The sequence below is a fragment of the Mercurialis annua genome, linkage group LG4, assembly GCF_937616625.2.
Source record: "Mercurialis annua linkage group LG4, ddMerAnnu1.2, whole genome shotgun sequence".
Taxonomy (NCBI): Eukaryota; Viridiplantae; Streptophyta; class Magnoliopsida; order Malpighiales; family Euphorbiaceae; genus Mercurialis; species Mercurialis annua.
In genome coordinates this window covers 37,584,431-37,598,289 of record NC_065573.1, presented here as the reverse complement: position 1 = coordinate 37,598,289, position 13,859 = coordinate 37,584,431, and the positions used below count along the sequence as shown (strand labels likewise).

Genomic DNA, 13,859 nt, shown 5'->3' with positions numbered 1-13,859 from the left:
CTGTAGACCTAGCTAGCCTGTGATTGTGTATAAACAGTGCAGGACAAAATATATAAAATGAGTAGTCAAATCAAGAAAAGTAAAATCTTTCACTTAATAAGTGATGATTTATAACAAAACAAAAAATCAAAATGATAACATATGGTAATGATTAAGCTATGATGAAATGTGTATATCAAAGCAAAGAGTTGTATAATAAGACGGAGCCCTAATTAGACGGAGGTTTGGGGACTGTAACGTAAGGGGATGAGTGAGGCTTATTGTCCGGGAGATAAAAGGAAGCAAGTGTGGGGTTATTAGGGTTTACTGGGTTCGGAAATTGAGGTCGAACAAAGAAATAAAAAGGGGTTTTGGGGTTCGAACCAGACAGCCATTGCTGGTCGTAATAAATAGTGAAAAGAAGAGATGAGGAAGTGAAAGGTATATCACTCCATGCAAACGTCCCTTTCCACATCCTCTCCCCCACAACTGCCGTCGCTTGCGTTGGGAATGCCAACCACACATCTACTTATCTTACAGATACACACATTTTATGAGTATATATACTGCATATACGCGTATACAAAATACAAACATTACATTTTATACAAATATTATTATTCAGTCGGTTATATGGATAATAAAATTGAACTTAATAATAATAAAAGAATATTGATATGGAGTATTGTTAACGGCTCCATTAGATGTTATTAATTTAACAAAGGGTCTATGAATTAAAAAAAACTATACAAGAATCAAAAAATTAATAAAAAAGGATAAGGAGATGCTGAACAAAAATCAAAAAGTAAGAAGATATCAATGGGTTTAGCCCATAGTTTTAAGAACCCAGTCGGATTGGTCGGTTCATGATCAGTCCGATTGAAGATTGAAGATAATATGGTTTGATTCCTTTAGAGAAATCAAAAATACAATTTGACCTTTTTGATAAAAGAAAAAAAAATCATAAAAACGAAAAAAATAATCGAACCAATTAAACCGTAGAAACTAACCTTTTCCTATGGTAAAACGGTTAATCTATCAGTCCGGTTTTTTACACTCTTTTAGCCTTTTTAAAATTTAAACAAGACCCAATGAAAAAGTGGGAGATAATTTTTTTTTTTTAGAAAAGAAAATTGACGTTTGTTGCAGGTGCAGCCTCTATTTCTCTTAATATATCCAGTAGATCAAATAGAATACCTTTCTTTCACAACTCTCTTCACACACCAACAAGAAAAAGCAGATCCAAGGTGGTGCTTGTTAACCTGTCAATCTAATCAATCAATCATCAATCAATCAACAAAGCCCCCCCCCATAGCTAATCATCAATCAATTTTTAAATTCTTCAAACTTTCTTCTTTAAAACACCATGTCCTCCTCTTCTCCACTCTCTTTGGATCACCAGCTCCCTCCTTCCGAGCAGCTCTGTTATGTCCATTGCACCATTTGTGACACTGTTCTTGCGGTACTATTACTATTTCTTGTCACTAATAGCTAGTACTTGTCTCCTCACTCAACTAGGTTTCTTTTGCTCGGCTCTTCATTATAAACTGTATTTGATGTATATGCAGGTGAGTGTTCCATGCTCAAGTTTATTCAAGACTGTTACTGTTCGATGTGGTCACTGCACCAATCTCCTTCCGGTTAACATGCGTGGCTTGATTTTTCCATCTGCTAATCAGTTTCACTTGGGTCACAGTTTTTTCTCTCCTTCTCATCATAATCTTCTGGTATAACCCATTTGCTAACACATTTCTTGGTTAGGTCAAATTTAATGTAATAGTTTTGCCATTAAGGTACATTATACTATATTTTCTTGCAGGATGAGATCCCAAATCATGCTCAAAACTTCTTGATGAATCAAGCTAATATGAATGATTATAGCATTCCGACTCGAGGAATAGCTGATGAGCTTCCAATTATAAGACCTCCTGTTATTAACAGACGTAAGATGAATCATTCAGCTTATTTATTCTTGAAACATATGCCCTAGAGATTCATTCCATTTCATGTAAACCCTTTTTTTTTTCTCATCAAGAATCTATTTTGGGGAAAATTTTATTTTACTTTTCTGATGTTGTCAATTATATGCAGATTTTTCATTTTTCCAAGAGAATCAAGAAAAGAGAAGATATAATATGATACCATTTTCCTTTTTGGGCTCACTCATAAAAATATTTCAAATCTTTTAGTCTGATGATAAGGAAGAAAAAGAAGACATTTTTTGTCACATTAATAAGATCCCCAGAAAAATCTTCTTATTTTGCCATATTCATCATCCTCCAGTTTTTACATTGCATCCCTGATTTAGTCATTCCTTTCTAAGTCTTTTCACTTTTAATGCATGAATCTTTATCAAGAATAACCCTAACACTGGAAAAGTCTTGTCACTTTTTAATTAAATTTATAGACAATTTAATCTTTGTCTTAATTTATAGTATGTACTAATGTGCATATATGTCCCAGCTCCCTTTTCTATTCTGGGTTCATATGAAGAATCTTTGGAGGGCTATTGACAGTGAGAAATGACTGATAAATAGAAAAAGAAAATTAAATTGCATCGGAAAAACTTATAACCAAGTGATTTTTAACTAATGCCTGTCGTCTGTGTTGTGTCTATGTCCCAGCTCCAGAGAAGAGACAGAGAGTCCCCTCAGCGTACAATCGCTTCATCAAGTGAGTCATGATTTTCAGACCATTCACATTTACTTTGTTTTTCTTTTTTCTCTCCTCATTTTAATTCATCATTTTGGTTTTTATTATCTTTTAATTATGGTTCCTAATCTTCAGACAATCATAGAAATGTAAGTCTATTATATCATTAAACTTGATAAATTTGAAGTGAATAATTAATGAGTGTAAGAATCTTATTTTCAGAGACGAGATCCAACGTATCAAGGCTGGAAATCCTGATATAAGCCATAGAGAAGCCTTTAGTGCAGCTGCTAAGAATGTAAGATTCAAGAACCTTATTTGGATTTTCTAGTTACTTTACTAAATTAGGGTTTCTGTTTTTACTATTTTGCTAATTAGGGTTTCTCCAATTCAAATTTATTTTTATCTAGTTCCAGTTTAATATGTCCTTTTTCTGACCCTATTTTGTTTTTATTATGTCAGTGGGCCCACTTCCCCCACATTCACTTTGGCCTCATGCCAGATCAGACACTCAAGAAGACTACCATGCGCCAGCAGGTGAGTTATAAAAATGCTTTCCTTTTAAGAAAAATAAATTTAAAAATCTAAATCTATAATGGAATTATCAAATATACCATGAATAAAAAAATTTGATAATTTGATCCATAAATTCAAAATTTATGTCAATTATATCCAAGAAAGTGGGTTTTTGATATTTGGATGCCTTAAAAGCACCCAAATTTCCGGATCAGTGCCTCTTTCGGAAATAATTCCGAAAGAGTGCATGGTCCCACATGTTCCGTATTTCTAAAATGCGGAACATGTGGGTCCAGGCACTCTTTTGGAATTAATTTCAAAAGAGGCACAACAATGAAAATTTGGGTGCCTATGAGGCACCCAAATATCAAAAATCCCAAGAAAGTACTTAAAAATCTAAAAATCTAATTGATAAAAAATATTCTAAACCATAATTTTATAAAAAAAAAAGTCTAATTTTATGAAAATATGTATATTATGAAAATACTTTTTAGTAAGAAAACCCTGTAAAAAAAATCTTCAAATATAGATTAATTTATCAGAAAATATTTAAAATCTTGAATTGTATTTTACTTTTATTAATTAATTTTTTTTATTAATTTTATTTTCTTCTGGAACAATATTGATTAAAAATATGAAATTACTGGTCGAATTGAACTATCAATTTTTTTTATAAAATTATATTTATCAACTTCTCCTTACCTGTTGTAGATATATGGGTTCATTTTGCCTTCCTCTTACCTTTTTGATAAGAAAAAATACAAAACAAAGTAGAAAAGAAAACATAGATCACATGAATTAATGTTGTTTGTACTTGGTGGTTAGGAAGGAGAAGATGTTCTAATGAAAGATGGATACTTTGCTTCAGCTAATGTTGGTGTCGCTGCTCCATACTAATTAGTAATGGTAATTAAAAAAAGTGGAGAATCTCATGTTAATTAGTAGTATTTTTCTGTATGTTAAATCCTGTTTTAGCTTCAAACCAAATATCTCTATCTATGTTTGTAATTCTGCGTGCGCTCCTTAGTTTGGTAGTGGCAATTGAAATGTCAAGTTTAATTTAACAACTCTAATCTTAGCCCTCATTTTCTACTAATTAATGCCTTTCATAGAAATGTAGTATTTCATCAGATGTTTTTTTTTTTTTAATTCACCGGATCTCATTAAATTGAATATGAAACAGTTACATTTGTAAGAAATTCGGGATAATTTGAAAACTAAACCCGATGACCTGACATGGAACAGACAACATGCTGCCTGATTCGCAGACCTTACTTATGAAAATAAAAATAAATTACTAACTGTTTCGCAAATTAAGTGCAGTCTTCAATTATCTACTGTTCAAACTTCTTCAAACACCCGCAAACTCACAGCATCCGATTCAATCAACACTTGATATAACTCCTAAAAAAGAGACAACAACTCCTCTAAAAAAGAGACAACAAACCTTTCATAAAAAAAGAGACAACAAACCTTTCATAAAGAAAGGATAAAGTAAAACATTCATAAAAAAGACAAACAATAGAAGATAAATAAAACTAGTATAACTCATAGACGAATCCATTTTGTTACTGAAAGATCTTCAATCTATCGTCGCTTATTGATAATTGAATTGCGCTTCGTGATAAATTTTAATCCGTCAGAAAAATGAAAAAGAATTGGCTATTTATTATGTTTTATGACATTAAAATAACATAAACCAAAGGGGTGGCTACCGTCAATAGAAAATTAAGCCATTGACGGCTGCCGAAGAAAAAAATAAGAAAAAGCTCTAGGCGGCTAGGGTTTGTTAGAGAGAACAGAGAAGAGATTTCATCAGATGTTAGTTGTTAATTTTCGTCATATTTTTATATATGTAATTTATTTAAGCAAGAATCTGCACAGCATCTAAGTCATAGATTTACTAGTTTTTTTTTATAATTCATAGATTTACTAGTTAAGCATATAAAGCATAATACTAGGGTTATAAAGCAAATTAAAAGTATCAGCATCATATAAAAATGATTCAATCATATATCGATAGATATAGCCGTCATCTATGCATTTTTTGTACAAATATTTTCCTAATTCCTTCATTATAACTTATAATTAATAATAAGAAATATTTTTATCTTTTTTCAATCATATCATGCTAATATACTTATAGCATTACTATAATCACTCAGTGTCCCTACAAAATTAGAATTACTGTCACAAAAATCATGCGACTTTGATTCAGTATCAATATCACAAAACTACTGATATGATTGTCGTCGTCGCCAGCATGCACAGACGTTACTGTTGGTATCAACTATTGAAGATTCCAAGGGTTCATGCTTGGCTCTGCAAATGATTCCAAAATTGATTGTCAATTCATGTCTGGAGTTACTAACTACTTCAATGAACACATCATACCAACATACATGTAGGCGAAGAAATTACATAACTTAAAGAAAAAACCAAATAATCATTATATGTTCCTCTATCGCACCTATGGAGTGGGCGATGTTTTTAGGGAAAAAATTAATACTTATATCCAATTTTATGATGGAAATGACAAATTTATATCACATCATCAATAAAAAAATGACAGTTTGATTTAACAGTTTTATATTTTTAGTTAATTATATTTAAAAAATAAAAAGGATGAAAAATCAATTCATAAAGATAAGATATTTTCTCTGTTCTACAAAGATAGACATAGTTTAATAACCGTTTTGTAAAAAATTATAGTTTAATAACCATTTTTTACTTTTTATAACTCAAACACCTCTTTGTTACAAAATTACAGTTCGATAACTATTTTGTAACTTTAATAAATAGCCATTTGATTATAAAGCTATAGTTCGATAAACGTAAATTCTTTTAATTCGCTGTACTAGCAACGTGATATTTTAGTTTTTAGTTATTTAATCAAATAATATTATCTTTCAGTCTACAGTCTCATGTTTGAAAAATATGTTTGAAGTCTCGAAAATAAGCACAACCCTACTCAGATTTTAGGGTGAGTATTGGGGTTGGTTCAAAATTGATTGTGTGGGCTATAGTAAAATAGGGAAAGCGATATATAGATAGGAGGAGACAAGAAGACAGCAAGCTGTTATTGAGACATATATAGCGATTCATTTTTATTTTTTTTATTAAGAAGACAGCAAGCTGTGGATAGTCACAAATTGGCAGTTTTTTTTAGTATGGAACAGCAAATTCATGGTAAATTTAGCACAAAATGGTATAAGCGCCGACTAGCAATCTGCTAGATTGTGGGTTCAATTTTTTCCACAAACGCTTCCGTTTCCTAATAATTTCAAAAAACATTATATACTGTAGCTACGTACGAAAAAAAGACCTCTCCACTACATGTGAATGCTGTAAAAGGCATTTGTTGAGAAGTTTGTCTTGTTGTTCCATTTTCTCTATCAAAAGTGTGAAATTTTGAAGCAAAATGCATGTAATGGTTGCAGCTTTTTAAAACTATGCAATTTTTAAGAATTTGCAAGAAAAAAGAAAAATGTAATTTAATCCTTTAGCTGATTAAAGCTAAATGATCAGCAGAGGAGTCTGGCAAGAAGCTGCAAAGCAAGTGTACAGAGATTATAAATATGTTACTGTTTAAGTACAGTATTATGCACATTGTGAGTTCCATCTCCACCCTCTAATGCTGCCAACGATCTCATATGTTTTAGAAGTAGTAAATAGTGGGTTTAAAAATCCATGTATATATTTGGGATGGCCTAATTATTTAAAAACACCCCACCTTATATTTTTTTTTCGTTTATACCCCAACGTAGGAGAATTCTCAATTATACCCTATTTTGGGTTTTTCGTTTTCAACTCTACCCCGAAGTAATAAATTGTTCTTTTTTCATCTGAAAAAAAGATTAAAATAGTCCCTTATTTTTAACTTATATTCTAATTAAACGTTAATGTTATTAATTACAACTCTATCTTCTTGGTTTGATATTGAGTCGGCCAATGTCATTCGTTTTTCTCACATTTGGAAAGGAATTTACAAGTCTTGCGTGAAAGATAGGGCTGTTTGGAATTTGTTTTTAAATTCAGTCCAGTTAACTGTTGGTGATGGTCAATGTGCACGATTTTGAAAGGATCGCTGGTTGTCGGAGCCTCTTCATTTATTATTTCCAGACCTGTTCATTTTATGCAGGAAACGTGATGATTTTGTGGCCTCTTTCTATGATCAACAGCTTCAGAATTTCTGCCAATTTTCTTGGTACAGGCGGTTGCGAATCGGAGAACAAGAAAGGTTGGCTTCTTTGTTGAACTTGCTGCCACAGTCCTTCAATTTACAGCAGATTCCAGACGCATTTTCTTGGCACAGAGACAAGCAATACACGGCAGCAGCTATGGTAACAGAAATTACCTCTATTCGGACGGCTTCTCGACCTCAGGTTTCATTCCTTGCTCAGTTTATATGGAAGGAAACTTTACCTCCACGGGTTCAATTTTTCGTTTGGCTTCTAGCCAGAGACCGTATTTCATCAAATGCAGTATTGGTTCGACGTGGTATTCTTCAAGTTGAGCAGTCTTCCTGCACTCTTTGCGACAACAACGAAACAGGGATTCACATTGTGCTTCACTGCAGCTTTGCTTGGTCCTTCTAGTCTCTAATTATGCTTAAGTGCAACACATATTGGGTTGCTCCGTTTTCTCTTGAAAAATTCTTCTTGTTTTGGAATTCATTGGCAATTGGAAGGCATCGTATCTTGTGGCGGCTTATTTGGTACTTTGGAGTTTGGCATCTTTGGAAGCCTAGAAATAAACGGGTATTTAAGGATGAAGTGGAAAATCTCCATAGTCTAGTTTTCACGACTATTTACAAAGCGGTGGAATTCTATCGAGCTAGGAATTATAGTTTCCCTTATAGTGCGAATGATGTATTTCGTTCTATTGATTTTTTCTGTAATTCTTAGTTGATCTGTGACTTTTTTGTCTTCCACTTATTTTGTGGATGTGCTAATACACCTACCATTTATCTAAAAAAAATGTTATTAATTATACAAAAATATCATCTTCTTTGAAAAAATTAACTAATAATAACTATTTAATTTATACTCCCTCCGTCCCACTTTAGAAGTCCCATTTGACTTTACACACAGATTAAGAAAACATTAATTATTCTTGTCTTTTCATGTTTTGCCCCTATTAATGATAGTGGAATTTTCCATAAAACTCTTTTAAGATAACTAAAATAAGGGTAAAATGGGATATTCAATGGAAAAGTATTGTAAAGATAGTAATGAGACTTTTTAAATGCGACATCCCAAAATAGAATATGGGACTTCTTAAACGGGACGGAGGGAGTATTAATTATCATTAATTTCTTTAAAATTTAAAAACTTAATGATGAATCACCAAACAGAATCCGAGCTTTACCGACCTGCACACCACAAGCAAACAGAGGTCAGAAGGAACTCCGGTGGGGGTCACCGGACGTTCACTCCGACGCTCAAGTAAGGTTTTGAGGTAGAGAAAGAAGAAGAAGAAAAAAGGAGAGTGCTTAGAGTAGAAAAGAGAAATTACCTAGGGTTTGTCCTTAAACTCTCTATTTATAGTTAGGGTTTAAGGACAAACCTGCCTTACTGGCAAGCTGTGAGCCCAGTGGTCCCAGAAATCAGTTATGCTGACGTGGCAGAATATCCCTGCGGGAGGCACGGGTTGTTAGGTGTGTCAGAGGGAACATTCCTCGCGTACCTGTCAGAAGATCTTTTGTGGTCCCAGGATCTGGCACACGAGCGTGTGCTCACAAGCAGGACCTCGGAGCCTGGTCAAACCTTGAAGCCCGGATAACTTGGGGACCAAGTTATCATGGTTCTGGTATTTGAGAATGTCTCGAAACTCGGGTCGTATGGTCCGGTCTTTTCGGGTTTATGAACCCGGAGCTCGGATTGGGTCTGAAGGGAATACAACCCGAAGCTCGGATAGAATCGTGGATCCGACCTTATCAGTCCTGAATGTCTCGGATGATGTTCGAATGCCCATCGATCTGGTGACCCCCCAAGCCGCATGATCTATGATTCTGAGAAGGTCGGGAGCAATTATCAGGTCGGCGAAGCAACCTCGCCAGGAACGAACATCGCTAAATCAAGCATTCCGCCGACCTGATAATTGGGCCCGACCTTCTCAGAATCATAGAACATGCGGCTTGGGGGGTCACCGGATCGATGGGCATTCGAACATCATCCGAGACATTCAGGACTGATAAGGTCGGATCCACGATTCTATCCGAGCTTCGGGTTGTATTCGCTTAAGACCCAATCCGAGCTCCGGGTTCATAAACCCGAAAAGACCGGACCATACGACCCGAGCTTTGAGACATTCTCAAATACCAGAACCATGATAACTTGGTCCCCAAGTTATCCGGGCTTCAAGGTTTGACCGGACTCCGAGGTCCTGCTCGTGAGCACACGCTCGTGTGCCAAATCCTGGGACCACAAAAGATCTTCTGACAGGTACGCGAGGAATGTTCCCTCTGACACACCTAACAACCCGTGCCTCCCGCAGGGATATTCTGCCACGTCAGCATAACTGATTTCTGGGACCACTGGGCTCACAGCTTGCCAGCAAGGCAGGTTTGTCCTTAAACCCTAACTATAAATAGAGGGTTTAAGGACAAACCCTAGGTAATTTCTCTTTTCTACTCTAAGCACTCTCCTTTTCTATTCTTCTTCTTTCTCTACCTCAAAATCTTACTTAAGCGTCGGAGTGAACGTCCGGTGACCCCCACCGGAGTTCCTTCTGACCTCTGTTTGCTTGTGGTGTGCAGGTCGATAAAGTTCGGATTCTGTTTGGTGATTCATCACTTAACAAAATTAATACATAATTAAAATAATTAAAAAAAATTCCGATTTTTTTCCGATCAAATCTGCCAAGGGAGGAGGAGCAGCTCCTCCTTCCATGGAAGGAGGAGCACGCAGCTCCTCCTTCCATGGAAGGAAGGAGAAGAGCTCCTCCCATGGAAGGAGCATAAAAATTTAAAAATATTTTTTAAAAAAAATATTTAATGACAGGTTTTTAAATCGGAGAAGTATTATGGTAGATCAGATTTTTTTAAAAAAATAATTTATTTTTTAATTAATGATTAGGATTTATTTAAATATTTTAAAAGTTAAAGGATATATTTGTATTTTTTCAAATAAGAGAAAAGATGATATAATCCTTCTATTTGTTGTTATTAACATTTTTATCCATAAATTATTCAAATTATCAATTGTACCCTTAGTGGGGGTAAAGTTGAAAATGAAAAACCCGAAATAGAGTATAATTGAAAATTTTCCTACGTCGGGGTATAAACGAAAAAAAAAATTAAGGTGAGATGTTTTTAAGTAATTAGACCATTTGGGATTGGAAAGTTATTGCTTTTCATCTTTCTCGCAACAATTGTATTAACTTTTTATAATCTATATAAATATTCAATATTCTATTTAAATTTATTACCATGTTTTATTTTAGAGCATTTAACTTTTAATTTCATCAATCATTATTTTATACAATTGAATCAATTGATGTTTTACTTTAATTTAAAAATAATTGTGAGTTTAAAATGGAAATTATTTGTTCGAGACATATTTCAATTGAGTTTGATATACTTATTACAAATTATAAATTTAATGTATCGTATTGTATAACTTTTATCAAAAAATATATTATTATTTTAATTAAAAGTTTAGATGTATAAAATTATATACATAAATTTTACTTGTTTTTTCATCTGATCAATCTTTTTCTCTTGTCTTTGTTGATGGGCTTTGGACCACCATGTGTGGGTCAGAATATCACATGAATGGCTTGGCTACTAATAGCAAAGCCCTTGAGAAAATTAGAAAAAATACTCTCTTTTTAAAAATAATAGGATTTCCTACCTCAAGAAGGAAAAGATAGAGAAAATACCTCACCCTTTTACTATAATTATTTTTTTACTCTAAGACATATTTATATTATAATTATACCTACTTTTTATTATTATTTTACTCTAATTATATTTTTTTTACTCTAATAATATACCACCTGTTACTCTTTTTTTTCCTTTCTCTTTCCTTTCTCTTTTTTCTTCTTTCTCTTCTCTGCTTTCTTTTTTTTTCGTCATTTTTCTTCTTCTTCTTCTTCTTCTTCTTCTTCTTCTTCTTCTTTATTCTTCTTTTCTTCTCCATTTTTATTCTTTTTTTCATCATCGTTCCTTCATCGATCCGTTGTCGCTCCGCCATCGTTTCGTCGTCGCTCCGCCGTTCTTTCATATTTGATTTTATCGACTTTTTTCTTAATTCGTGGTGATAAATACAATTCATTTTAACTTTCAGATCTAAATAAATTAATCTTGATTTTTTTCAATTTTAGATCTAAAAAGCTGCATGAAAAACGATTTTATGATGAAAAAAACGATTTTCTGCAAACAAAACAGCATCTGATTATCATATGAGTATCACTGCATTATCATCACATTATCATAACACTGCAGAAAAAATTATTTTTTTATAAAAAAACAGCCTCTGATTATCATATGAGTATCACTCTATTATCATGTAGTTATCATAACATTGCGGGGAAAAAAATTCTGCATAAAATAATGTTTGATTATAAAATCGTTATCATAATATTATCATATTTCGTTATCATAACATTATCATATGATACCGAGATGATATTTATGGTATCAAGATGATAATGTTATGATAATATCTATGATTATGTTATGATAAAACAATATTTGATTATCATGTCAGTATCAGTATATTATCATGTTGTTATCATAACACTGCAGTAAGATAACTAGATGATAATGAAATATGATAATGTTAAGATAATATCTATGATTATGTTATGATAAAACAGTATCTGATTATCATCTCAGTATCAGTATATTATCATGTTGTTATCATAACACTGCAGTAAGATACCTAGATGATAATGAAATATGATAAGATTATGATAATTGGATGATAACGTGCGCAAAAATATAATTACAAAAGGATTTATGATAACCAGATGATAACGGAGTAAAATCATAAATATTTTTAAACCCAGAGTAAAAACATAAATCTGAAAAAAACGTGAGGTATTTTCTGCAACTTTTTTGTGTTGAGGTAAAATGTGCAAATATTTTTATTTTTGGAGTAAATACCTAAATTTCCCAAAGCCCTTTGACACGTATGTAATCCGACTCTATACATGGCCAGAATTAGGTGGGAACAGAGTGGACGGCCCCTCTCCCTCATTTTATCTCTCTTCTAAATATAGATTATTTTGTATTTTTTTTATTATATTTTCTAAATAATCATTAGTATTTTTTTTTGTTCTCTTTTCTAATAATTATTATTCTATAAATTCACAATATTAATGTTCAAGTATATACAAATTTACTACCGCATTATAGTTCAAATGATAACATACGCTAGACATAATTATACTAATGTCGTTGAATTAAATCTTTATAATCGTCAAAAAAATACCATCCCCAATAATAAACTATTTATATATATTACTATTTTATTTAAAAAATAAAGATGGAATATTAATTTTGTTTTTATAAATTATCACTATAAATAATTACTTTATCTAAAATAATTAATAATCAATTTAAACCTTTTAAATTTATTTTTAGTGTTAAAAAGAATTATTATGAGATTTTTATGCTACAGTTAGAGAATTCAAAGTAATTTTTTATTTTTAAAATAATGATATCAAATATATTTAAAACAATTAAGTATAATTAAAATGGATAAAGAATAAAAAATAATTAATTTAACTATTATTTTTAAGTTTGTATAAAACAAATCTTGTCTTTTGAAATGTTTTTTCCGCCACTGAATTATTGGTAAAAAAAACTAGTACTATTTGTAAAATTAAATGTTTTAAGTTGTATTCTTTTCGATACGTAATATTTGTGGCTTTAGCATTTGACGTAGGAATTAAGCAAATAATAAATACATCCAAATTATGAATATTTATATTAAATTAATTTCATTTCATTTTTAAAATTTGCTAATAATTATGACTGACTATTTGTTTGTATTAGTATGTTTTTTAATATAATTAAAGATAAATTTAGAAAACATAACACATTTTACTTTAATATTATAAAAAAATAGGTATTTAATTTTTTTTTATTTTCAAAGCAATAAATATTACAGATGAATAATGTTGCGAAGAGTATGAAGAGTGAGATTCATTCAGAGTGTTTATCATATGTATTATCATATTTATAACAAGTTAATGATCATTTGCGATAGAATTTTTTTTAATTATTATATAATTTTTCTACATGACCAATATCCCATTAATTTGTTGCACGAATTCAATAATTTTTAATTCAGAATAATGTGTTTGTATTTCCGATGTGAATTCATGGGTTAATGCAGTCTTAAATGCAAAATGGAGTAATGAAGGTCCAGCACTTTGTTCAATGTCTAAAGCTAGGAAACGGACATCATTATCCAGCTTGTACTAAAAGGGACCACGTGCAAGAGACAGCTAGATTACCACCTTCCTTCACACATTGCCCTCAAATGGTGGTGCCCTTTAGAAAAGATTCTCAAATTTAAATATCTCAACCCCTGAAAAAACACCTATAATATAATTATAATCCATGAGAGACTAGAAGTTTATTCATTTCAAAAGTATTTCTGAAAATGTAAAAAATACGCTGAAACATAAGATTCGAGAAGTTCTCGTGCAACTAAGATGTAATATAAGTTGACAAGAGAAGAGATAGATTTACTACA

The 13,859-nt window shown here is 32.0% G+C and overlaps 1 protein-coding gene across 1 annotated transcript; it reads left to right on the top strand.

Moving 5' to 3' along the window:
• The first annotated feature begins 1,106 nt into the window (after positions 1-1,106).
• On the top strand, positions 1,107-4,220 carry LOC126676320 (protein YABBY 4-like). Its single transcript, XM_050370500.2, has 7 exons — positions 1,107-1,441; positions 1,548-1,706; positions 1,799-1,922; positions 2,604-2,652; positions 2,854-2,929; positions 3,094-3,168; positions 3,973-4,220. The coding sequence occupies exons 1-7, from the start codon at positions 1,346-1,348 to the stop codon at positions 4,042-4,044; spliced, it is 651 nt and encodes a 216-aa protein (XP_050226457.1). The 5' UTR covers positions 1,107-1,345; the 3' UTR covers positions 4,045-4,220.
• Positions 4,221-13,859: the final 9,639 nt, after the last annotated feature.

Excerpts from the sequence above, each read along its gene's own strand:
- LOC126676320 (XM_050370500.2), top strand. The coding sequence starts at position 1,346 with ATGTCCTCCTCTTCTCCACTCTCTTTGGATCACCAGCTCCCTCCTTCC. Across the intron at positions 1,707-1,798 it reads CTTCTCATCATAATCTTCTG|GATGAGATCCCAAATCATGC; the intron begins GTATAACCCATT and ends ATTTTCTTGCAG. Across the intron at positions 1,923-2,603 it reads ACCTCCTGTTATTAACAGAC|CTCCAGAGAAGAGACAGAGA; the intron begins GTAAGATGAATC and ends TCTATGTCCCAG.